Source organism: Balaenoptera ricei, chromosome 5 (assembly GCF_028023285.1).
Source record: "Balaenoptera ricei isolate mBalRic1 chromosome 5, mBalRic1.hap2, whole genome shotgun sequence".
Taxonomy (NCBI): Eukaryota; Metazoa; Chordata; class Mammalia; order Artiodactyla; family Balaenopteridae; genus Balaenoptera; species Balaenoptera ricei.
The window spans coordinates 48,110,456-48,137,292 of NC_082643.1; the positions used below are offsets into that span (position 1 = coordinate 48,110,456).

General features: G+C 39.3%; 2 protein-coding genes across 7 annotated transcripts in view; one reads left to right on the top strand and one right to left on the bottom strand.

Moving 5' to 3' along the window:
• PAQR3 (progestin and adipoQ receptor family member 3) lies at positions 1 to 25,472 on the top strand. 4 transcript variants are annotated; one of them, XR_009503289.1, is made up of 8 exons: positions 1 to 365; positions 3,602 to 3,764; positions 7,582 to 7,737; positions 10,749 to 10,946; positions 13,072 to 13,162; positions 16,473 to 16,621; positions 19,260 to 19,380; positions 25,388 to 25,472. XR_009503289.1 is itself a non-coding variant. In XM_059922789.1 (7 exons), exons 1-6 carry the CDS (start codon positions 181 to 183, stop codon positions 16,613 to 16,615), a joined length of 936 nt encoding a protein of 311 aa, XP_059778772.1. In that variant the 5' UTR covers positions 1 to 180; the 3' UTR covers positions 16,616 to 16,621; positions 25,388 to 25,467. The 4 variants fall into 4 exon arrangements, 3 of the variants coding, with proteins under 3 accessions (XP_059778772.1, XP_059778773.1, XP_059778771.1); XM_059922789.1 differs by lacking the exon at positions 19,260 to 19,380 and having other exon boundaries at positions 25,388 to 25,467; XM_059922790.1 differs by lacking the exons at positions 19,260 to 19,380; positions 25,388 to 25,472 and adding an exon at positions 15,331 to 15,396 and having other exon boundaries at positions 16,473 to 16,540.
• BMP2K (BMP2 inducible kinase) overlaps positions 23,530 to 26,837 on the bottom strand; it is a 122,461-nt gene continuing 119,153 nt past the window's right edge. For all 3 annotated transcript variants that reach the window (XM_059922785.1, XM_059922784.1, XM_059922787.1), the window contains one exon: positions 23,530 to 26,836. In XM_059922785.1, the coding sequence (XP_059778768.1) occupies positions 25,419 to 26,836 (1,418 nt within the window). In that variant the 3' untranslated portion in view covers positions 23,530 to 25,418. The remainder of the gene's footprint in view (position 26,837) is intronic.

Below are 26,837 nucleotides of genomic sequence, written 5' to 3' on the forward strand. Positions count from 1 at the left end.
CCGGGGTGCTGACGGCGGTGGCCGCCCTGTGAGCGGAGCCCGGCCTGGGCAGCGGCCGGGCCGTAGGACCTCGCGCAACGTCTGGTCTCCGGGGCGGGGGCTGCGGGGGCGAAGCCCCCTCCCCGGGGAGGCGGGGCCTGGGCGAGCTCCCCGCTTGGGGAGCGGCGGCGGCCGGGAAGGATGCATCAGAAGCTGCTGAAGAGCGCACATTATATCGAGCTGGGCAGCTACCAGTACTGGCCCGTCCTGGTGCCCCGCGGCATCCGCCTCTACACCTACGAGCAGATCCCCGTGTCCCTCAAGGACAACCCGTACATCACCGACGGCTACCGGGCCTACCTGCCCTCCAGGCTGTGTATCAAAAGGTACAGTCTGGCCGCCTCCGCTGGGTGCGCCTGTGGGGGCGCGCCGGCGGCCCCTCCTCCTCACCTACAGCCTTTTTGTCTGGTCCGCCTGCTGCTTTCCCCGCTTTTCTCCGTGCCCATCATTTCCTAGCTGCCCCGACCTTTTCATCCCTTTCTGCCACCTCTCCTTTCTCGTTGTCTTTCCTTCTTCCGCCGCCGGGCTACTTGATCCATGGACTAATGATAGTAACAATGATCATAATCACTAACTCCTGTGGGGCTTTGCTCTTTACAAAGGAATTTTACATCCTTTATTCCATTTGGTGCTTATTGGGATACATGTTGGAATCGACCCCACTGACAATGACTGAGCCATACTTGCCCCTGTGTATACCTAAGCTTTGTTTATTTTTAAGGCAGCCCTATGGAAATTCAGATGTTTGGGGCCAGATAAATGCCTGTATAATAGGAAACAAGTTCACAATGCCATACATTTAGAAATCCTGGTTTATTCATTCAGCAGATAGTATGGAACCCCTGCTAGGTGCCAGGTACCCTACCAGGTCCTGCAAAGAACAAGCAGGTATGGCCCTTGTTCTAATGAAAATACTAGCCTGGGGGACACATATTAAAGAGCTAATTATACTATTACATAATAACCATTGTGAAAAAACGCTGTGTGGGAAAAGCACTATAGCAAAGGGAGCCTATAACAGGCACTGCCCTCCACTAGAGCACTATAGAAGTGTCTTTTAAAAAGGAATTTCTTCATCATTTAAACTCTTAAAATTGAGTCCCTTGAAAGCCTGGGTTTAAAAAAACAAAACTGAAAAATGAGTGTTCTAGTTCTTAGACTAGCTTTCTGTTAAAACTCCCTGTATGTACTTAATTACAGGACCCCACTTTAAGAGAATTAAGGTACCCATGTTGGTTAGCTCCAGGTCACTGTAGTGACAAACCCCACTGCTGGAATGTGAGCCATTGAATTGTTCAAGCAGCAACCACATGTTTGATTCTTGATCTTGTTTTTGGCATGGTCTTACCCCAGTTCCTTTGCCCTGCCTGCCTTTAAAGTGCTTCTCTGACTCAGGGTCACAAGGTGACATCACTGTCCGTCCCTACTTGGCTTTGATGCATGGCCCACGGTACTTCACAATTTGAATCCTGAGTGCCATTTTCCTCCCCTTTGACTCCTTTGCATAAGTTATTACAGAAGAAATCAGAGCTGGGCCCTGCTGTGGATGTAGAGTTCCACAAGGATAGAGCAGGTAGTCAGTTGCCTTAAATAGTTTTATACCCACCTCTGCATTCTAATAGGGTCCAAATTTCATGGATTAAGGAGTGAAATATAGTGCTTTAGATCTTGGGCTGTTGAGTAAAAAAGACTTGGGTGTGCAGATCTGCCACTTAACGGCTGTGGGACCTTGAACAAAAGTTAACCTCTCCCAGCCTTATTTTCCCCATTTGTAAAAATGAGGGTAATTACAGTATATGCCTCAGAAAGTAGTAAGGACGAAATGGGATTGTGTATGTAAAATGCTACACCGAGCCTGGTACATAATAAGCTCTCAATAAATGGTGACTTGTTATCACCATGGTCATTGAATTTGAAGCCAAATAGATGATGATGATGAAGGTGACTGTTGATTTTGAAGCAGAACAGAGTATAGGTCTAACTTCTCATAGAATAAGAGTAGATCCCCTACTGGGGATATTCTGCTAAGTGCTCTTCCCACCAGCTTGGTCTTTTCCAGGTTCAGCTTTTGCCCTTTGTCTAGAGGGACGAGGACACATTTTGGATATAAGGAGAGGTTTTGTACGTCACAACTGTTCTGCCAATACTCTTGTTAGTTGGAAGGAACATGCCAAGATTATGCCTCTCTGCTCAGTTAATGAGTGTATACTGGGTTTCACCAATGAAAAGTTCTGAGGCAACAGGCAGAATGTGGTATTGGCTGTCAAACAGTCCTGGGGTTAGATGTGTCTCCTCACATTCCGGCATCTCTTCCCCCACTCCCCAATATAAGTAGTTTTTATACTTGATGCTTATACAGGATAAGCCTGAAATCCATGGTACAAGATCCACTTTATCCTTGGTGATCGACTGATTGTGTGAGACCCTGCTATGTTTATGACATGGGAAAATGTGAACCATGGTGACTGCTGCAAATTCAGTATTAGAGTTATACGTTAGTGCTTACCAATAAGGATTCTGAATCAGTGAAGGTCAAAGACTTTAGTTTAAACAAAAGATTAGATTTTGCAAGAGAATTTTAACCTTTAGTCATGACATCACCTTTCGATAATCTGATGAGTCTTATCCACAGCTGGAGAAACATTTCACAAAATTAAGGAAGGAGCTGGAAGGGACTTGAAGCAGCATCTAATCCAGCTCCCTTGTTTTAGAGATGGAGAAATTGAAGCCAGAGAGGTGAAGTGACTTGCTTATGATCCCAGAGCTAATTTGTTGCCCAGGGTGGGAGTGAAGGGACACAGAACCTCCTGACTCCTGGTCAGCGGGGAACGCTCTGCACCGGCCTGCACTGCCAAGACTGCTTAAACTCAAACCAGTTGGGGCGTATTGAAAGAGGGCAATTAGTACTGATAGTAAAAGTAACCTCCTGTCGTTCCAAAAAAAGAATAAACTCGTGCCACCTGGAAACTAGTTTGGTTTCAAAACAACCACAGCAAAGTTGTTGCAGCATGCCTGTCTTAAAGGACATTTCCAGTGGATCCATTTGCATTTATCCTGCTTCTCTCAAGTCTATTTAACTTTGCACTTGCATGTAATGAGTACTAAAAAGGTATTTTAAGTTCGTGCCTAACCTTATACTTAGCGGGTTTTCAGATACCTATTACTGAGTGTCAGAGTATGGTAGCTAGCACCCAGTTTTAATCTGCACATTCATTTCTGTAGACATTTAGCATCTAATCTGAGCAAGACACTGTGCTTGGAACAGTAGTGTCATAAAGATGAATCATGCCAGCCGTCAGGGAGTTGATAAGCTGGAGGATGAGATGGAATTTATACATAAATAATTGAGGAAGGAAATGGTAAATATAATAGAGGTGAGCAAGAAAAAACTGTAAGATCCCAGGACTGATGGAGATGGTATATCAAATTTAGAAAGGTAAAGATGGGGTTAAGGGCTTAAAGTAGCAAGTATTAGATAATCCTCAAAATTGTCCATAAACTTTTAAATGCTGACAGTGAGCGAACAGATACGAATCTGAGCTGCACGTTTGGTTTTTTCCAGTTTGTTTATTTTATCTAATGAGACGGTAAACATCTGGAGTCATTTGCTGGGTTTCTTTCTCTTCTTCACGCTGGGAATATATGACATGACATCTGTGTTACCTTCAACAAGTGCATCCAGAGAAGACTTTGTAATTTGTTCTATTTGCCTTTTCTGCTTCCAGGTAAGTCATTTCACAAACGCTATTATTGGTAAAGAGAACTTTAGTCAGACAAGCTTGGGCAGGTGACCTTACTTCACACCCACAACTTGCTTTAAAGAGCCCCCAAATAGCATATAGGTTAGCTTATTCAGTTTCATGATATAAGCATCCAAAGTATGTTTTTATGAGAGTGTATTTGGATGTTATTAGAGTATATTTGAAATCCAGTAAGTTTTAAAGATTGAGAAAATTTCTTTCTTTTCTCTTCCTTTTTTTAGACATCTCTGCTTTAAGATTAATACAAAGATAGGAATCTCTGTACTGTATTTGCCGACTAAAGTAGAACTCTGTTGTCTGCTTAAAACTTGTTTGGGAAGATTTCTCATCTTTTATATGTCTATGACTTTTGTATTTGTTGTTTCCATACTGTCTTAATTTTAATGTCTTGTTTTGTTGGCATTAATCTTTTCTGTCACTTTAATGTTAATTTCCTTTGGGCCTTTTACACATGCCTGATTTCAGATACTTTCAGTTTCTTCTCCTCTGTAGCCTCTTGTATGTGTTCCTCAGCACTTTAATTTTTCTTCCGGGATCTGTAACAAAGTGCCTTTAAAAGTTATGTTTAATAATTTTTCAAACAGGTAATTCTGAAAAAGAAAACTAATGTGGAACAAAATCCAGTTGATATTTTTTAAATTTAAAAAAAAAATGCAGAGAGTACAAAAAATCATAGAAATGAAAAGAAGAAGCTATCATGCCTCTCCCTCCAAAAGTAGGCCAGCACTCCCTGCAGTTAACCTGCTGCTACTCTGGGAGGGGAATCGATAAGTAAACTGCACAGGTGTTGCTTTCATTGTGTAATAGTCAGTTTCAGGCCTTCATCATTTGACTCAAAACTTTGGACTTAAATGATCAAGAAACACACTGGGAACATCTCCCTCCCCCTTTTCTTCTAATTCTAGCTCCTAGAACCATATTTTAAATTTCTTTGAGGGAAAGAATACTCTGTATTTTTGTGTTCTTATTAGAAAATTATTTTTTCTTTAAGTGTTTTTTAAAGTATGCTCTTTCTCAGGTTTAATTTTTGTCCTGATCGGAGCCTAAACATCTCTTTAAAATCTATCCCAGTTTTTAAAATGGAAATGAATCAATTTCTCCATACTTAATTTTTAGATGTATCTTATAGACTAAGATGTGCTGAATATAAGAAAAATTGGTTTATACTCTACTGTTATACAGATATTATCTCCTTTGAGGATCCCACATGTTTTCCTCTACCCCAGGCCTGCCCTTTATCTACCCAGCCACAGCTGATGTTATTTCAGGGAACACACATTCATTTTCATAGTGGTTTAAGAAAGCAGTGCATTGCAAAACTGAGAAGACGAAATAATTTAAAAAACTGCCAGTGAAGAAACACCCAAAGTGTTTAGAGTAACTTGCTCAGGATTGTTCAGCAGGACAGTTGAACCCTCTTCTCCTAACTGCTAGCTCAATGATCTTTCTGTTACACACAGTACAGCTTCTAAAGGCAAATGAGCACATCTTCCCTACTTACAAATACCATTTTTATTATTTTTATTTTTATGAAATTATATTTATAACTTGTTCACCCAATCCCGAGGTATTTGGGTATCATGGCAAGGAGCTTAGACGTAGGATGTCATGCTTAATTGCCTGTCCACCTGGACAGAGTGAGATACTCCACAGGAGGAAACTTTCCAGAAAACGGAGACATACTCAGTGTCAGATAATTTTTCAGTCAGTTTTTTAAGCAACTCTAACAACACGTCCCTTTTAAAACAGAACATACTAAGTCTAGGTTAACTTTTCTAAAACTCAGATGTTCTCTATGAATACCATGTATTTTACTTTCCTCTTGATACTGTAGTTTTTCTCTTTCCACATTTATTTTCCTTTTCACAATGAAATTAGCTTTATTGTTGTTATTATTACTATAACATATACTCATGTAGAAATTCAAGCAAACACAAAAGTATTTGGAAGAAAAGTCATTTGAAATTCCACTTCCACATTTGACATTTGGGTTCAGATTCCTCCAGACGTTTGTGTTATCACAGCTGCCTCACACCTGCCTCACACCTGCCTGCCTACCTTTCCTATCTACCTCCTTCTGAGCTGTGGTCATCTCTGCACTTGCTGTTTTGTGTCACTAGGCATTGCGACAATGAGATCTTTCCCTGTCAGTGAGAACATACACCTTCATGTTCTCTGAATTTACTGTGTTTTATCTCAAGGATAATCAGAGAAAACAAATAACCAAGCTTCTTAGAGTTATGTTTAATTGGGTCAATAAACTCTGACTTGTAGTAGCCAAAGCCACAGACTGTTAAGGATTTTAGATAGTGGATGAAGAAATGAGATTGTGGCTAGGAACCTTGTTTTGAATATTGATATAGAGGCTACGGGGACTTAGGTTTGTTTAATGGCCAGACTACAGAATAGCTAGATGACCATTTATCTGGCCCATTTTCCCTACCCACAGTGTCCCTGGCTTAGTGTAGGCTCTAGTCATTGCTTCCTAGGGCTACGCCTGTAACCTCTCATCTCAGCCTTTCTGTAAGGGTGCACTTAAAATATTCAGAAGTATCACACAGAGCCCATAACACTGAAGTTAAAACTCCTTGATGTATAGGATCTGTCATAATCATATCATGAAGAAGGCCACATAGCATTCCTTAATGATGCTGTGTTTCTCAATATGCTGCTTTTCCTATGGGCCCTCCAATAAACCTGTGCACACCTTTATTTATGTCCTTGATGAATGCCAGGTCAACTTAAGGTGCAGCTCAGGTGGCAACCCTTGTATGAAATATGTAGCTCTTTTCCGCCCACCAGTCCCACCCCCAAGTACACACATGCACCCACAGACCTGGTACTCTCCCTCCTCTATTTTCTAACTGTGCTCTGCACCGACTTTTCCTATAGGACTTCCTACATCACCATTTGTTCACTTGTTTCAGAAAAATCTCTTTGAGAGTAGAGGTTTCATCTTTGTATCCCCACTGTATGACACGCAGTAGGTATTTAATGACTAGAGGGAGTTCAGCTGTAGAAACCTTATCAGTCTTCAGAGCAACTGATACAATTACATTAGCTTTGCTCTCAATTTGATAACGTATAAAGTCAGCATAAGTCATAATTACTTTTCCTTGAATGCAGCAAAGCTATGTTTAACTTAAAAGTAAACTCTATACAATGAAGTCTCATACAGACATAAAAGGTCTTAAGTGAAAAAAACAAATAGCAGAACAGACCGTATGATTCTGTTTGATTAAGAAGTATATATGGTGTTCTTGTGTGTGTGGACTTCTATATCATAGGTGTTTGATATGTTCATTGAAAATATCTGGAATAACACAAAAAAGATGTTATCAGTGGCTCCCACTGGAGAATAGATTGACTGGGAGGGGTTTATTTTTTTTTACATCATACAATTCCATATTCTTTGATTTATTTTTCTTTAAGGACATGTATTCTGTAGTAAGTAGTTTTTAAAAGGAAACTTATTCATAGATCAAAATAAGCCTCAGTAGATTTCCTTTTACTACACTGTTCATTAAATTTTTTATGTTAGAAAATAGTTATCATTATAGATTTCTTTCTTTATGATTGTTGTCCCCATTTTACCCATGAGGAACTGAGGCTTAGGGAAATGACATATAGTCAGGCACAAAGCTAGGGGGTCCATGTCCCGGTCTGTTTGGCTGAAAAGCCTGGACTTGACCTGACCACTTCCATGAACATCATGCATGAGTTGCTTTTGTTTTTTTGTTTGTTTGTTTCACTTTGCTAAGACTTGTTTTATTTTCCATAGGTCTGTATGCTTTGCTCTGTGGGCTATCATCTTTTTTCCTGCCATCGATCAGAAAAAACCTGTCGAAGATGGATGGCATTAGATTATGCAGGAATTTCTATTGGAATACTGGGCTGCTATGTCTCCGGCGTATTTTATGCATTTTATTGTAATAATGTAAGTAACTTAAAACATTTTACATTCTACCTTTCTTATATAGGTCTTGGGTGTTCTTGCCATGGTTCCCTTGAACTTCTGAATAAGCACATAATTAACTAACTTATAGAAGAAACATAAGTCTGGTGGAGGCATAAACTCCGTTTTCAAAAGGGCCCTGTGATCTCTAACATCTATTATCAGTGCCTATTCCTTTCACTAACTTGGAAAGGAATGGAAAATAATATATATATATGTTGTTATTTTCTGAAACTTAACATAAACATTAAATTAATGTTTCCCCACTAAACCCATACAGCTACATGGTTCCTCAGATGTACATTATGTATCTTTTATTTTTGTGTTTATGGAGTTGAAGGTAAAGTTAGCACTTGTTAAAATTATGAAGCTAGCTGCTGCTTTCCATTTTCCCTTCTCATCCTTTACTCCTCTGTCAGTGAGAAAAAAGCAAAAGGTATATCTGCGAGTGTGTTGACCCATGTTCTTATGTAAGAAATATGTTTTCCTTTCCTTAGTCTTATGTTTGGACCAGATGGGTGGTGAGTGTCTTGAACAAACATGTGTCTATTGTGAGTTCTAGATCCGCTCTTCTTTCTGACCCTAAAGTTACAAAAGTCAGTTTTTGCCTTGTGCAAAGCAGCATTTGAAACACTGTGATCAAATTGTACAGCAACTGATCTAAATATGCTGGCCCACCAAACCACCCCCTCTCCTCATGTCTCAGCCAAGAAGGCAAACTGAATCTTCCTGAGGGCTCAGTACATCTCAAGGCCTCCCATTCAGAAGGTCCCCATCGACCCTATTCTCTTGTCCTCCTGCTCTCCTACCATACTTTTTTTTTTTGTTTTCCGCTTATCCTTTTAGTTCCTTCCCTTTCAGAGCCAAGACTGAGCCGCTCTCCCAGGGCCAGTGTACCTACTAGTCACAGGACTAGAGCCTGTCGTGCCCGAGCCCTCCCCGTGGAGCAGGTGGTCCAAGCCGTATCCCCAGCCTTCACTTTCTAGGAGCATTGGCTGCAGTGCAGGGGTCCTCTGACTGTTGGGAACTCTTAAGTAGGACCTTTGTTGCTGCGCAATAATAGAAAACTGTCAACACTGCTGGAGTGTAAAACTAGCAAAGCGAAAAATCATAACTTGGTTTGAACGTAAGAACATTAATAATTGTAGCCACTTATACGTGAGCCATTTGCTTTTTAGGCCTGATTACGTTGGAACATAAGCATAAAATTAAATGTACATGCCATTTACCTTGTAAATTGATTTGGTTTTGGTAGTAAACTATTCATATCTACTCACCTTTCACAACTTATTCATTTTGCATGAAACTGTTTGTATCTTTAAAAAAAAAAAAAAAGGCTCGTGAGTACAGTCATGTAATATTAGAATTGTTTTGCTTATTATGTATTTCTCTGAAACCTGTTTTTTGTTTACCTCTTCCCAAATATATCTGATCATCAAAGAGACTAGCGGGACACTTTTTGTAAATCTCTTTTCAGAAAAACTAGAAGTCCAAGGTAGATTAAAGAGAAAAAAAAGGACTGTTAGAGCTAATACAGTCCATGATCATCTAAAGGAAAAGTTTTCATCCCTCTGGTATCTTATCATTTCCAAATATTCAGTTGCTATAGTGGCTCTTTACCTTTTAAGGAACGCAGGCTGCTTTGAGAATGAGATTGAAAACCATGGACCCTCCATCCCGGATAACGTCCGTTTGGGCACAAACTGACCAGTCATTTTGACGTGTGAATTTCAAGAAGTGTAATGGTCCCAGAGAAGTCCTTGGAGCCCAGGTTAAGAACTCTGTCCTAGGTGATGCTAACTTTTGAGCTTCAAGACCAGCTTTTCAGCTGCTCATTTAGATACCTAAATATTCTCTAAGTCCTTCAAACTTGATATATTTTTAAATGAACATTCTTTCATGCTTCCCCATTTTCTCCCCCCAACACACACACACACACACACACACACACACACACACACACAGAGACACACACACAGACACACACACACACACACACACACACACACACTCTGGACCATCTTTGTTCATTTGCTCATTAGTACAAGCCATTTGCATGGCCTTTCATACTAGAAACAGTTGAACCATCCTCTACTGCCCTCTCACACATCCAGTCAACCACTAAGACTTTAGTTTATTTCAAAGATGTCTCCTGAATCTGGTGCTAACATCTACCTTGTTCAACAAAAGTCCATGCTCCTATTTTCTCCTTGAATCAGTTATTCTATAATAATATCTGCTAGCTGGCTTCCTGTCATCTCTCTCTATTTTTCACTGATGTCGGAGTTATTCTAATAAGTCAGTTGGAAAAACAACCACGTCATCTCCTTCTTCAAGGACTCTGCTTTTCCCTCAGTGCCAGCGTGGTAAAGTACGAATACTTAGCCCGACAGTACATCTGCCTTTCAGCCTCCCTTTGTAAAACTTCCTTGCTCTGTGTGCTGTTCCTTCTCCTTGAGAGCTCCCTCTTCTCATGGAAATCTTGTATATTCCTCAAGGCCCAGCTGAGATGTCATTTCCTCTGTGAAGCATTTTTTAGCTAATCCAGGTATCAATTGCTCCCTCTTCTGTAGTTCTACAACATTCTCTTCACAGTCAGTTACAGTACTTATCATTAGATTATAATCATTTGCTTATATGTCTGCCCCTCTCATAGCCTATGAGCTCACCCACTGAGAGAGCCCCTGTCATAGTCGTCTTTGTTTCCACAGGACTTAAATCACCCCGGCATATAATAGGTACTCAGGAGATGCTTTTGTGTGAATAAATGTGTTCTTTACCAGCTCACTTTGGGGTCTGGTTTATCATCCTAAGAAACCTAGCAGTCGTATGCAACGTGTGTTGTTTTAAGGAAGGAAGGCAATCATGTTTGGAAATGAAAATACCAAATAAATAGAGTTTGGAATGTGTAATGTAGAAGCCAAAACTGAAAATTACTCTTTTCCTTCCCGTATTGTTAATAACAATTAAAATGTGATTTCCTTTCCTCCTAGTACTGGCGGCAGGTGTACTTGATCACAGTGCTTGCCATGATCCTGGCGGTGTTCTTCGCTCAGATCCATCCCAATTACCTCACACAGCAGTGGCAGAGGCTCCGTTCTGTCATCTTTTGTTCTGTTTCGGGATATGGAGTGATCCCTACTCTTCACTGGGTTTGGCTCAATGGAGGAATCGGTGCTCCTATCGTACAGGTAGGTTGAGTGCGGTCAGTATTTTTCCCATTTTTTTTTTTTTTTTTTTTTTTGTCCTTTCAATTTTATTCCTTTCAGTAAAGTAATGTAATCAGTCCAAGAAGGTGGATCTTTGTCATTTGAGAGCATATTTCTAATTGCATAATGATGCAATAATTTTTCACCTCTATATAAATAAATAAACATACCTTGTAGTGGTAGAAGTCTGTTTTCTTCTGGGATGTATTTCTATGAGATGACACATTCTTAATTCTCTTTCTGTTACCCATAGGTTGTAAATCCCCAAGTCCTTACTGTAGAGGAGGACTCCCAAGTTTCCAGCTTTGTCATCTGAGGCAGGGATAATGCCAGTAGGAGCAGTTGATTTGTTTGTTTGTTTGTGGAGGAAAAGGAGTTGGGAAGGATTTCTTCTTGGACCTGAGTTTGAGGTACCCGTGGGATGTAAAGGTGGAGATAGGGTCTGGATTTAGCTTGGAGTTCGAGACTGGTGATGGAGATTTGACAGTCATTACTGTCTTGGTAGCTAGAGCCGTGGGAGCACATTCCACCCAGCAAGGAAAATATATTGAAAAATAAAAGACAGTTAGTTATTATGGGGGAGCAGTTGGAGTACATTAGGAAGAACCTCAGTGAGAATTCCTCAGCGTGCTTGAGAAGGGAATTAGAAGTAAGACTTAAGTTCTTAGAGATTTATATAAAAATGCCTTAATAAGTGTGTGCTAGAGAGTAAACTTGAGAATTTTTAACATAACTAATTATGCCAAGAAATCTAGAAGAAATCGCATACACTTGTTGCAATGGGACCTTTGGAATATAGGGATTTAAATGCAGGTTTTATTCAAAGGAATTATATTTTTTTAGAAGGGGGGACTAAAAGTAGGCTTACATACTGTTGGCAGCAGCGTGGTGGAAAGCATCTGCATATAAAACTAAAACTAAAAAGAAAGGAAGTCTGTGGTGTAGTGAACTGAGTGATATGATCTGGCTGTTTTGCCAACTTGAGGATGACGGTGATGGTTTCTTTATAAGATGAGTAAATTGGGAGAAAGGTGAGATAGTAGTGAGGAATAACTTCAGTGATCCTGATATCTGTGAAAACATTGTTTTTCTGACAGTTTCGATGCCCAGAAAATAGAATGGGGAAGTGCCACTCTAGATTTAATCCTAACCAGAAATGAATAACTAATTACTGACATAGAAGTGAGTGAAATTTTGGGATGAGGGAAACACATCCTTTTATGCTTATCGTGACAAAGAAAGAGAACCAGACCCATTAAGCCAGTAGATTTTGAAGAAATTCAGAAAAGGAAAAAAAAAAGGGAACCATCTTGTGTTCAGCAAAAAAAGATGGAAAGAGAGGCACATAACCAAAGATGAAAAGTTCCAAAGAGCTAACCCTGGGAGGCAGGGTGAAGCTGTGTTCTAGAATGTTTGCAAAATCTGAGGTTGATTAGTCTGAGGATATAGGATTTAGGGGAGGGGGCCCATGATGATTCTCAAATATCTGTTAGAGGGAAGAGAAATAATTTCTCTTTATTTCTTCAATGGCTTCTTGGTAAATTAGGTTTATAACCAGAAATAGGAACAGCATGTATAAATTAGAGCTGGCTGATTTTCTAAGAGCAAGGAAAAGCTTTCCAAGAGAGCTGTGAGATGGACTGCTTTGTAGAGTAGTATTCAAGAGAGCCATTTGTCTGGGATGGTGGAACAGATTTCATTGTTGGGCCAAGCCTCTTGGCTCTTTTCCAGCCACAAATCCCTGTTTAGTCTCTCCTTACTCAGCTGGCAACGCCATTCCCATACGTATTCCACCCAGGCACCTACGTTGTAGATGGAGTTGGACGCCCTTAGGACCTAAACTATGTTGAAGCTTTAGCTGCCCTGGTGCCCTGACCTTTAGGGTTGTCTCTGTGTTCCACTCCTCTGGACTGCTTCCTGAAGTATTGAGAGCAAGCTTTCTCTCATTGGAGACTGTCTGCAAAAGCAATTCAGATTTAACACACTTAAACCCCACCTATGAATTCTACTCCTGTGTGTTGTCTAATTCTATGAATTAGATTTATAAGAAATTGAGAATTCAATCACAGTGGGCAGGATCTGTGAAAAAATATGTTTTGCTTTTCAGGACTTTGCACCCCGTGTAATTGTGATGTATGTGATTGCTCTTCTTGCTTTCCTATTCTACATTTCCAAAGTTCCAGAAAGGTATTTTCCAGGTACGTATCACTTGTATAATGGTTTTCTAACTTTATTCTAAATATATAGTGGAGGTATATGTTTCAGAGCATCAAAACTTAGATTTTTTTTTCCAATATTATTGATTATAGAATGGCTCTTCTCTTCTCAAATGTTATCTAAAACTTGAACTTTCTAATGGCTTTCACAAACTTTATCTTTCACTGTCACAATATGAGTTGAGTCCAGTAGATAGGGTCACCACCATTTCATAATTATGAACTCCCAGCCACTGCTCTTTTGTGGAGCACTAGTTAGCAATTACCATTTACTTCTTTGTATACCAGCTTATGCTTAAAAATTAATTTATCAATATATGTGCGAGATCCATAAAACAAACAAGAGGCAAAGGAAAATAACAGGATAATGAAAAGAAGCCAGGTTTAGGATTCCTTCATAATGTATCTATCGTAAGTTTCTATAAAAGAAAGCCCATCAGTCTGGCTTTCAGCTTCCTGGCACCCAGTGGTAAGAGGAAATTAATCTAAGTTAAGGGTCTTCATGTCCCCAAGATACACACAATCCAGGAACTTAAGAGAAGGACAGATTTCCCTGCTTCTTCAGTCCAGAGGAAAACGTCTTCTGATAGAAAATAACTAAGAGGACACCGGGTAGAGTGAATAATGTTCTCCAGAACATGTATTTGCTTGTTTAGGAGCTTCAGCTCTGGAGTCAGACTGCTTGGGTTCAAATCTCCCGTCAGCCACTTTCTAGCTGCATGAGCTAAATAAGTCACATAAGCTTTCTCAGCCCAGTTTTCTCTTCTGAAACATGAAGATAATACATTTCTCTCTTGGGGTCATTGTGCGGATTAGATGAGAAAGTGCACATGAAACATTTAGCACAGTTCCTCACGAGTAGTGAGCACTCAATAAATCTTAGCAATTGTTATTATGATGCCCCTCAACCCCAGTTTCATAAATGAAATATGTGGCTTAGGAAGGGACAGAATGATGCAAGTCCAGGTGACCTTTGGCTCAAGTCAAGAATAACAAGAGACATAAGGCAGTGGTCTTTCGGTTTGGGGGCTAGAAGTAGGGGAGCAGTTTAAATTCAAATTGCAAATTGTCTTCCCTTCTTCCTGGGTTAAGAACCTCTTCCACAGTGAATCAAAGATAGGACGTGCCACTCGTCATGTGTGTTGGGGAAGAAGAAAGGATGAGAAACCCCGAAGTATAGAATGAATAAACTGCAGAACCTCAGGCATTCCTCTCTGCACTTGACTTTTCTCCACTGAGTTTTAAATAAGGACGGACTACAAAGAAGAACCTGAATATAAACATTAGGATTTGGGAACATAACTAGGACATGTCCCTGAATTGAAGACCACCCATCTGCCAGGCAGGGTCAGAATTCTCCTCAGAAAACAGTTTTGGTAAAATACATTTTTGTATCACTTTATTAATAATTATTTTATTATTAATTTCTTCTTCATCATAGATGTAGAAAATTAACCAATGAAAGGTGTCTGCACTCTGTGATTATGGCCATAGTGTTTTTAGGCCTTAAAATATTCAGATCAAAAGTTCCTACTTGGGGACTTCCCTGGTGGCGCAGTGGTTAAGAATCTGCCTGCCAATGCAGGGGACACGGGTTCGAGCCCTGGTCCAGGAAGATCCCACATGCCGCGGAGCAACTAAGCCCGTGCGCCACAACTACAGCTACTGAAGCCTGTGCACCTAGAGCCTGTGCTCTGCAACAAGAGAAGCCATCACAATGAGAAGCCAGTGCACCACAGCAAAGAGTAGCCCCCGCTCGCCGCAACTGGAGAAAGCCCACGTGCAGCAACAAAGACCCAGTGCAGCCAAAAATAAATAAATTTATAAAAAATTTTTTTAAAAAGTTCCCAATTGTCTAATATAGGGCACCTATAAAAGGTCAAACGTTATGTAACTTAACTTTTCTCAAGATGAGCTTGACATAAAACATGCCCCATGTAGCTGAATGTGTGCAAATACAGGTACATTTGAGCAGAGATACAGAGATCATAAAAAATGAAACACTCCTTGTCTGGCCAGTCCTCATTTATTACCTGGCTCTAAAGAGAAACATGCTGTAGTGGTGGTGAGATGGTGGGTGAATACTGTGCAATCAAAAAATTTAAACCTAAGAACTTACTTTCAGCTCAGGTTAATTTTTTTTTTTTTAGTATATGAACATCACAGTGGTATTTGATGGGTTCAGGGATCCCCAAGATGTCCATGGACAGAATTCAGTGAGTCTGTGATACTTGTATTACAAACTAATCAGTTTTCTTGATAATCCTCAGTGTTTTATGCTTTTAGAAATGAGTCTGTGAGCTTCACTAGGCTGTCAAAGTGTTCCATGGCACCAAAAAGAGGCTAAGAACCTCCACAGAAAAGATCCTGTTGACTTACACTTTAAAATCTACTTACTATACTGATTATTATTCTTGGTGAGAGAAGACAGAGAAGGTTAGAGAATATTTATAGCATTGGCCAAAAAGTTCGTTTGAGTTTTCCCATAAAATATTACAAAAAACCCAAACGAAACTTTTGGCCAACCCAGTACATTACGTGACCATAGAAGCACCATGACTAAGAAAAAATTATTTACATTTAAATGCCTATGGCTCTGTATTTTGTTATTTATTTTGTTGTTTTCCAAGATGCTTCCCACATGTTAGTTATTTAATCTCCTTGGAATTTAAACTTGTTTAACCACAAAGAGAAATGGAGTAATTTTCCTAAGTTGTATATGAACTAATCAGCCTTAGTTAATTAACTCATTACTAATTACATTTTGCAGATTGTTCCATTCGTCTGATAGCACAAGATTCAGGTCTGAGCTTTCTCCTTACACACCTGCTTAAAATAAAAAGTGCTTCAAGTAGACTTATACCCAAACACAACCGTGTATCTGCTTCATACCTAATAAACTCCATGATTTATAGCACTAATTTCCTTTGCTTCTCTCATGTAATGTCTTTTCTTCACCAGGTATATAAGTTGAGACATGGGAGACAAAAGGTCAAATTCCTGAAATTAACCACGTCTTAATTTTGAAAAGACATTTGGAATAGTATTTCTAAAATTCACCAGTATACTTAATGAATTTAACACCTTACAGTCACACTCAAATATGAATTAACATTTTTTTAGAAAACACTTCAGTCTGAATTAATCTCCAGTCGGTCTCCAGGTGCTCTGAGACTGCCAAAATCTTTTTGCTGCTCAGTCATATTTCCAGGGCCAGAGATGGAAATATATTTTTATTTTAATATCACAATAATTACAGTCGATATTCTTTTCTCTCTACCTTCCCTTCCAGGACAACTAAACTACCTCGGATCAAGCCACCAAATATGGCATGTCCTTGCAGTAGTGATGTTATATTGGTGGCATCAGTCAACAGTGTATGTCATGCAGTACAGACATAGCAAGCCTTGTCCTGACTATGTTTCACATTTGTGAATTCAGGTATGGCCACCTGGTGTATTCAGTTATTAAGCAATATATAACAGGGAGTTGTATACCCCACTATTTCTAAGATTCCCATTAGTTTTTCCTTTTCCCTCTGGTTTGATATATCATGAGTAATACTTTATAAAAATGGAAAAATATACCTGGGGATCTGTAACTGTTTTATGGGCCCTTAAGACTACTAATTTGCTGCTTGTACAGAAAGTGAAAATTAGTTGGCATTCATAACAAACATCTGAATGACAATGAATGTGAAGCCAGTGTAGAAATAGTACTTTTACTGAACACCAGCTTAACTTCCTTAGGAAGGGCTCACCTCCATTATAAAATGGAGTCCTCTTGTGTGATTCCTTTAATAGGTGATACTTAGAGTAGATGATCAAGTTTAAGTGCCTAATCAAGGCAAGGGTTGCGATAAGCCTGTGTTTAACACAAGCTGATCGTGATTTTGAGTAATCACTAGCCTGTCAATGTTTGTGAGAAACCGGCGCTTAAGATATTATTTCCTTCAGCTGTAGGTTCTCTCCTCCCTAGGAACATTGGATTTTTTAGTTTGCTAGAACAAAAACTTTAAACCCCTTCTCCTTTAAGTTGAGAGAGGCGTTGAGAAAGGGAAAAGAACTTGCATTGTCATTTCCCATCAGGTAAAAGTCATGTTAAGAACCGATTACATGACCAGGCAACAAATTCTGTGGTTTAATAACCAAGTTATTAGCCATTTAAGCTTTTCAATTTCAAATATTATTTAATTCCATATAATAATTGAGCTCTTGCCAGTAGACGGTAGTTTTGGGGTTCCAAAATTCCTGTAACAGAAGACTTTTCACTTCTCTTGAGTTTGCAGTCTTAAATTTCCTGGTGATGGGGGTTCCCAGGTACATGGGTGCTACTTTCAAGGGCATAGAATCCAGATGGCCCAGTTCTTGACGCTGAAATGAACCTTAAGCCTTAGAACAAAGTCATGCAGATGCCCCAGTTGATGACATGATTATTCACCTGTGCTCTGGTCTTTCTCTGTTTATGCATGTGTTAGTGTTGCACTGATAACTCACAGTATTGATATACACTATCTAATATTTGGGCCTGAAACTGCATTGTATATACTTAAAAACTAGATCTCGCTGCCCCATCATACAACATAGCACTCTTGTTCTCTGGTCTTTTCATATGCATAAGTTAAATCCCATAAAGCAGTTATTCATAAAAACATGTTGTTTATTGGAATATAAAATATTACCCAAGTTTCTTAATGGGTTGACAGGAACTGCTTTAAATACTGGTGTATCTTCAGAACACTGGAATTTCTAAGTATCAGGAGGTGTTGATTGATGGTGAAGCTTATTCCCAAAATGTCATTTATACATCTGATATTTGGAATGTTACTTTAATGTGCCTCAGTTTATGCATCTGTAAAATTTTGTATTTCTTTTCAGTGTAGTGTTTTTGGAATATGAATTCCCCATGCTAGTATCTCAGCAAGGAGAATTCTCCCCCAGTAGGCTAAGGGCACACCACATTATACCCATTATTATGATGGAACGCCACTTTGAAAATGGCCATTTTACCTCATAAGGCCAGAAATTTGATTCATATGCTAAGTGAAAGAAGATTTTGGTGAAATGATAATAGGATATATTTTCCCTAAAGCATCGCTTATTGGCTTACATGGTATTATTGCTTTTAAACAGATATTTTGTCATTTTGGTCAAACAGAATATACTGCGTAGTTATAATTAATATAAAAATGAAGGAGAAGTCCAGTTATTTTAGGTCTGGCGGCATTTTTTTATTATAAAATCTTCTCAAAATAAAAAGATATTGAACTTTAAATTTCATTTTCTTTTAATTTTTAGAAATAGTCTTGTTTTTTGTTATAGTGTATGAATTATTTAATACTTGCCATCTGAATTAATCGATAAAAAGACCATACTTTAAGACTGTTCTTGAATTTGAAAAGCATACAGGTCTGACTGTAAAGGAGAACTAAATTATACCCTGTAAACATTTCATCTTTTTTATGAAAATATTAAATATTTTAAGAAAGTTCTTTTTATCTTTACTATAATGTACTTATTATAAAGTAGGGAATGAATGAATGTGGATTGCTGTCAACTATAAACACTTCTGTATATCAGCATTTACTGACCACCTACTGTGTGCACATCACTACTGGCAAAATTTTTAAGACGTTGTTAACATTAAAGAATATTTAAAATTGCCTATGAATCTGAGCCTTGTAATAATGTATATTTATTTTTGTTTTGTAGATTTATTAAAATAAGATTAAAAGTACACTATTCAGCTACAGTACTAAAAATGACTGGTTTTAATTTTACCAGTGTGTAAACTATAAAAGCTCTTTACCTACAGATTTACATTTTAAAATTATTCATGGCTGTTTTAAATTGTCTACAGTGATTTGTAAGGTTGTAGTTAATTCATTTAAGAGAATTATCTTTCTATATAAAACCATTTTCAAATAGCAAGATAGTGCCTGTCTTTCTTGTTACACTGAGTGCGGTTCATGAGCTGCATGGCAAAATATGTATTATGTAAATAAACTGGGTTTGCTAAATATGTTAAGTGCTGCTTGTCATTCTTTATAATACATAACAGCTTCACAATCATATTTTAGAATCAGGAATGAAGCTTCAGGGAATGTGTGTCACATCTTAATGGCATCCCGCCTGGACAGAGTAACCGATTTGAAGATTGTGACTGACTGGCATAAAGCTGTACAACTCTCCATTTGGCAGGTACCTACCTAGAGATATCCTTTGCCCTGCATTTAATATCAAGGGGCAAAGCCTGCATTTCTGGATTCCTGCTGAGCTGAGTAGGTCTGTATTCACTTGTAATCATCATTCTGGGTAATTTTACCCCTGCCGAAGTGTGTGCAGTGAAGAATCAGCTCAGCTATTAGGGGAGGGGCAGAAGTGTCTTTTACATGCATTTTCACAATAACTGTGTTTACACTGAAAAGAGCTACGGATGCTATTGGGTACTTACATCCCCTGAAATTCTGTACCATACTTCCTGAGTAGAATAGCGGGAGAATGATCCAAAACTGAAACTACCTTTGAGAAAACATTTTCAGAAAGGAGAGGTAGCAACAGTGGGGGTCTCTGATGAACAGTGAAACTTCCATCCTTAGAGGACAGGAATGATAGCCACCAAGGTGTAGTCATGCTCTACAAACCCGGGATCAAAAACACTGCAGGACACACGTGTAAATTCAGTACTGCCAACAATCTAAAGCAAAAGTGAACTATCTTTTTAAATGTGCAACAAATAAAACTTCAAAAGCTCATGCTTTCAACAGGAGAATCGTAACTACATCTTACATATGATGCTGGAGTTGGACTTCCTTAAAAAGGGGTGAGCTTACTCAAAATAAACAGCTCTAACTGCAGCATACACTCTTCTCGAAAGAAGTTAACTATAACTGAATTTGAACAGTGGCACATCCCACACTGTTCTTTTTAAATAACCTTTATCATCATCGGATATTTTGCTCCTTTGTACCATTTATTAAAAAGAAACAAAGCCCTGATTTTTCCACATAACTTTAGGTAAATGTTACTACTTACGAAAAGAAGAAGTTCATTTCTAACAAATAAGTAAGTTGAATCTTTCCACAAGCCACCAATCTAAAACTCCAGTTTGTGGAATAATACATAAGATAATATTGCGAGCCGTATAGCACAGGGAGATCAGCTAGGTGCTTTGTGACCACCTAGAGGGGTGGGATAGGGAGGGTGGGAGGGAGGGAGATGCAAGAGGGAAGAGATATGGGAACATACGTATATGTATAACTGATTCACTTTGTTATAAAGCAGAGACTAACAAACACACCATTGTAAAGCAATTATACTCCAATAAAGATGTTTGTTTAAAAAAAAAAAATATTGCGATCTTGACGCCAAACTTAGTCCATCAATCCAATAAACAGGTTTCTCTTTAACATGCCAAAGCCTCTTTTCTGACATAATCAAGGACTACAGTATTTTATTTAAAACTAAATATTTTTTAACAGTTAAAATGTCACCAGTTTTTAAAGAAAGAGTTTAAAAAATAAATTATATGTAATGCAAAAACTATGCCAAACATTCAAAAGTTACTTCAAAGTCTTATGTTTTTGCCATACCTTCATCGTTGTAAGTATCAGTAATTGTAATCCCTGAACAAGTTGTGTTATTGTTTTTGTAGTATAAATGCTAGGTCAAAATGTGTTTTCTTACTTAAATCCAAAACTGTGAGCTCCTTAGAAGAGAGATCTAATCTTATTCATTTTCTATTCCATTAGCTGGTGCATAATAGGTGCTTAATGTCTGTCTGTGGTGTAAATGAAAGAACTGACTAGAAGTTTGCATCCAAAACTTTTAATAAGATGACAAATAATGAAAAACTCTGAAGTCACTGATTATAAAGAATATGCAATCCATTTGGGATTTATTGCATTTAAAGAAAGCAGATTATTAAAACAGTAGGTATGATAAATACAGTAAGAAAATAACTTTAAATTTCAAACAAAACAAAGTGAATGAGGGACAGGATTCAGTCAATGAGAATAAGCAATGTAAAGGCAATATAGTACTAAAATCAGTTAGTGCTTAATTAGTTAGACATAGGAAGAAAAAAAAAAAGCAACTGATTCTGTCTCATAGAACAGTTTTCCAGCTGTATGTGAGGATTGAAGTTAACTTTAGAAAGTATGTTTTCAACAATTAGAAATATAATAAAGATGTAAATCAGGTTTATTAAAAGTTAAAGTTATTTGCTTAGTGGTACATAAAAGGCTTCAGAAAATTCAAGTTTAACAAAAAATGGAAGTGTAATCAAAGAAAGTGCACTTAAAGCTGTTTGCCAGCAATTAAAAAGTAGCTTACTATTACTATTCTGCTTACTATTAGATGACTTTTCAATCACAAAAAGAGCGTAGGAATAAAAACAATTCTCTTTCAAAAGTAGTACAATTTTTAAATAAAAATAACCCCAAATGATGGCCATTTGCATTTTCATCTGTCTACCTTATTCTTTTAGTGGCTTTTGTAAACCCTCACCAGGAGTGAATGTTCCTTTAGTAATGATTGTGGTTGCAATTCCATTTAAAATTTAAAAATTCACATTAACTCCACAGTAGAGAGGTGTAACATGTACATGCATGTGTGCGTCTATATATTTACCCTAATATATAAACACCACTGTGTATAAAAGTTTTCAAATAAACTATCATTGTTATTCTCACAGTAGATCTGTCAGCTCAACATTGGACCTAAAATGATGTGTAATTTTGCTAAAAAAGAAAAAAAAAAAAAGAAAATGTTTACTGCACATTCTATATATATATTAAAACAAATGTACCCAAACTCCTCAGAACTAGTGATACTAATACACATGTACCTTCTAGCAATGCTGATATGAAGTACCACAACCTAAAATAAACCAAGCAGAGAGCCTGAATAGTAGGAAAACTACTCCGCCTGATGAACACCAGAGTAGAGGAGGGGTCTTCACCTTAGTATTTCCCACCAGCAAGATGAGGACAGCAGTCTATCAATCACTGTCACACAATAAACAGGGTAGGATCAAAAGCTGCTTCTATCTATCTACAATTCCAAATAATGTCATAACTGTGCCCACGTACACACACACACACACACACACACACACACACACACAGGGATGGGGCGAGTCAGTGGAAGAATCACACTCTTTCCCGATGGATACTTTTGAATAAACATTCTAGTCAGTTAAATTTTCATCCAGCCTACAACCTCTCCTCCTCTGCCTAATATCTATAACCAAGCAACTTCTTTTGTGTCTTAGCAGATACATTCCTCAGTGCCATAAAAACTGATCTTTTTAACACTAACATTTTGCTGAAGTGATAATATTAAAATAAGCAAATGGTCCACTTTAAAAAAGATGATTCAAAATCAATAAGCATTATTAAAGCTGTTGTTAGGACAGAAATAACTTTGGCCTCAGACTTTTGCTAGCTTCATAATATTTTACTTCCCTTAGTGATGTTCAAGTATTACAGGTTTAGAGTTATGACTACTTTACATGCTAAAGAAGCACAGAGGACAACTGATTAATACGAACATGATTTCAACTTTCCTTCCTTAAGCAAGAATTGGACCATCCCATAATAGAGCCAAACTTTTACTGAGTGCTGTGTACCAAGTATGTGTTAAGCTCTTTCACACGTCTTGTGAGCTTTATTCTCATAATTCTAAGGGAATTACCTGGGCATCAGCTGTGTGGAGTGACTTACAACCTAACAGTAGTGGGAAAACATGATGGGAAATGGAAAGCAACCCTAATCCTGTACTCCTTGGGAAAATGCCTCTACTTCAACACAAAGGAATCTCCCCATTTCTATCCCATTGGGTCCCCTATTAAGTCCTAAATGTCTCTTCTGAGCTATAATCTCAAGAGAAAAGTCACTGGGCTATGATATAATAAACAAAAGAAGGTAAATATTTTAAACAGTGTCAAAGTGTTTCCTTAGAATTTATCCAGCATTATAAGCCAAAGTGTCTATCAGTATCTAAATCATTTAAAATTATTCAGTGTATTGAAAAACAACTGTAAGCAAGGCCTTGGTATCAGACAGACTCTAGGTATTTCATGTTTACATCCCAAGGAAACCATACTAGTTCATCCCTACCGCTTCTAAATTAAGAAACTCATGAGGTCTAGCAGAGACCAAGGCTAAGGACTAAAATAATAGTCAAAGAAGCATACTGTGTATACATCAACCAACAGATTTCATTAAAAAACAGATTCTGTTTGATACAAACCTACTGTAGTTCATGAATTTACTATGTGTAATCATCAACTCTTCACTTTTAAAAGAAAGTATCACTTGAATCTACTTTGTAAAGTTTTAAAGCACATCTACTTGAGCATTTGCATTAGCAGTATTAATCAACCTGAGGATCAGAAAAAAAAAAAAAAAGGTGCAAACATAATATTTGCCTTTGGCACAAGGACAAGTAACTGGTGCACTTGGGCTCTAAAAGTACAGCTTTTAAGCAGTAATGAATGTCATGCTTGGTCTGCCTCTGCTTCACTCTGATTCACATACTGCTTCCCCCTTTGTCCACAAAAGTTGTATCTGATTTAAAACATAAAAAAGAGAGAAGCAATAAAAAATAGATGGTTTAGTTACGTATACTTTGCTTCTTTCCAAGTTTAGAACTGTGAAAACGGGCAAATAGCTCAACCCAACTGGGGCACTATAATTAAGAGACTCTAGTATGATTACTCATAAAATACATTTTAATTGGGCTCAAAGAGAGTTAATTTAAAATAGAGCAATCGAGGAGAGTGCCAGTTGAAAAAGAGTTTTCACCCTTTTTTTGTAAATAGCTTTAATGGTTCTAGAAACCTCTAAATGTTAATTTGATAGGGAAGGACAGTTAATTATAACTTAAAATAGTTGGAGACACAGGAAGCACAGATACTCTATTCACATTAATTCATAGACGTGATTTCTATCTTATTAAACAACTTCTATAAAACCTCAAGTTTCTAATTAGGATTTGTGATGTTAAGAAAAAGGCAATTTGGTAGCTGGGTTCTTTTCACTAAAGACACAATCAGCTAACTAGCAGAGTCGAGATGCTAGCCCCTGGTCATCTGACACCTCACAGCCACTCTCAGATCTCCTGTTACTAGTGCAGAGGTATTTGCGGCAGGATGCGCGAGTCCTGCTGGTAAGGCTTTGTGGGTTTCGCTGTTCCGTGCACTTTATTAAAACTACTCCACCCTCCAGACCTAACTCAGAAATTGCTGCTCACGACTTGGGGAATAGTTGGCGAAGGTGGTAATTTAATAAAGCACATTATTAAATGCAACATGATTTTACATTGTAAACGTCTCAAAAGCTCAGGGTTTTAGCTACATATTGTTCCCTAAAATAAAATCTCTATATGACCCTTGTCCTCACTCCCAGTTTTTCCAATAATCTGCTTTACTAGGGACATGATAAGTTTTGAGCAAGAAGCCATTCAAAACCAGAACATAAAGTGTTCCTGAAGTAGAGTGTTTTTTTCTTTGTATCATGTTTTTTCTCTACATTTTTCCACCTGTCAGATATCTCTCTTTAGTTTTTGTTCAAGGTGTCTACATAGATATTCCATATTAATGGCACTTGTTTTTTTAAATGAAACAGTTTTAGGCACAACAGTCAGTGACCTCTGGCTCCGCTTTGTAGAGAAAGGTGTAAGGACTAAAATCTCTGCACTCTCCAGATAATAACTTCCTCATTCTTTATGAGAAGTGGATTTTTTTTTTTTTCCCCCAATGTGGAAATTAGAAGAGACCTTTAAAAAAAAATCCACAAATGCAACTTGTGTATGTACAAACAACCTTAGTTTTAAATGCTGGATTCTGGAATGAGCCTCGGATACGCACACAAAAGTGACATTCTGTTATAAAAATAAAGCTGCAGCTTTCCAGTCCCTTTTCAGGGACCACACGACTGGAAAGGGCCCACACGCTTCCCCTGGACTTCTGTGCCTTCACATCTGCAGCTGAAACCCCAGGTTAGAGCTTGCCATTTCGCTCCCTTTGCTCCTGCGTGGAAGAGACGTGGAGTTGCTACCCTGTGCAGATACTTCCTTTTTCTATTTGGTTTATTTAAAAATCACCTATGCTGATTGACCTGTAAGAATGAATGATATAAAGAGCTATACAAATAAATTTTCTTTCAAATTCATAAAACTATTCATACTTTTTTCTTTGCAACAGGAGTTAATAAGAAGAGTCCATCAGAAGTTATCTACTGTTTAGAAGGAAACGGAGCAGCACCAAATGGGTCCAATTCGACTGGCTGGGCCTGTTGGGACTGATGTGAGGTGACGCTTTGCACCACGAGTTCTGTAAAGGGCACGGCACCAAAATCATCCATTTTCAACGCATCTGCCCCGGGGAACGACCCGTGGCGTGAATTCGGCCTGGGCCGCCCGGGCAGGACGGGGTTGTGGTCGGCCCGGATGTCGCTCCGGCCCTGATGAGGGGGGTGCCACGGCAGGTCCGGGGGGTGGAACGGCTTGGCCCCAAAGGGGTCCAACAGACCCTCATCGGCTTGCAGGACGTGCCCTCTGTCCTTCCCGTCGGTCAGGGCAACGCTGATGTTCTCCTTGGAGTCCGAGATGGTCAGAAATTCATTGCTGCTCTGGGAGTCCCGGCGGCCCACCCTCCTGTGCCTGCGGGCCCTCTCTGGGGTGCGGTAGGCGGGCTTGGCCGGCTTTTTGGCGCCGGTGGGCGTGCCGTGGTGCCGCTTCCCGTTACTCTTGGCCGCCTCCTGCTTCGTGCGCCTCTGGCGGGAGGACAGTTTCTGCAAGCTGCGCTGCTTGACTTTCTGCTGCTGGCTGCCGGTTATCTCCTCAAAGGGCACCAGCCCAAAAAGGTCCTCGTTGCTGTCGCTTTTACTTGCTGATGCGGGCAAGGGCTGGAACGGAGTGGAGCCAAATATATCCACACTCTGCGGACAAGCGGGGAGAGCGGGCGCGTCGGGCACGGGCACCTTCTTGCTGAAGGGCGCCTTTGTGAAGACATCGAACTCCTCCGGCTCCAGCCCCGCGGCGGGAAGCCGGCTCTGGGGGCAGGGGTCCTGCTCCGGCTCCCCTCGGCGGGGCTGTTGAGCACGCGCAGCAAAGAAGGGGACAGCGCCGAAGACATCGAACTCCGGTCCGGGAGCCCCCGCTCCCACGTCCGAGGGTAACTGCGTGGGCGAGAGAAGTGCTGCGCTCGGGTCCTGGATCGCTGCACTGCCGGCTGTGTCTCTGTAGCCCGGGCTTGCGCTGCTGTACTTGGCTTTGGCCGGCTCGTAATCCGAATCGGAGCTGTGTTTCTCTTCTTCTTCCTCATCTTCAGAATCCATAAGCAGAGGCCTGTGACCCAGGTTTTCCGGCTCCGTGTCGTCATCGTTAAACTCTCCCTGTTCCCCCTGAAGAACTTCTTCGTCCTCTTGCTCTTCCTCTTCGCTGCTCTTGGGAGAAGGGGGGTCTGACTCAAAATCACTCTCGGATTCATCGTTCCCCTTCTGCACTGGACCGTGTACTGACGGATTCTCTGGGGGTTTCTTTCCAGTCCGGTGGTCTTTAGATACTGGGCTTGCTTTTGTATTCTTGATAGGGTTTGCAGTGCTCTTTTCTTGATTCATGGATGAATGTTCAACTTTCTTTTCAGGAGAACC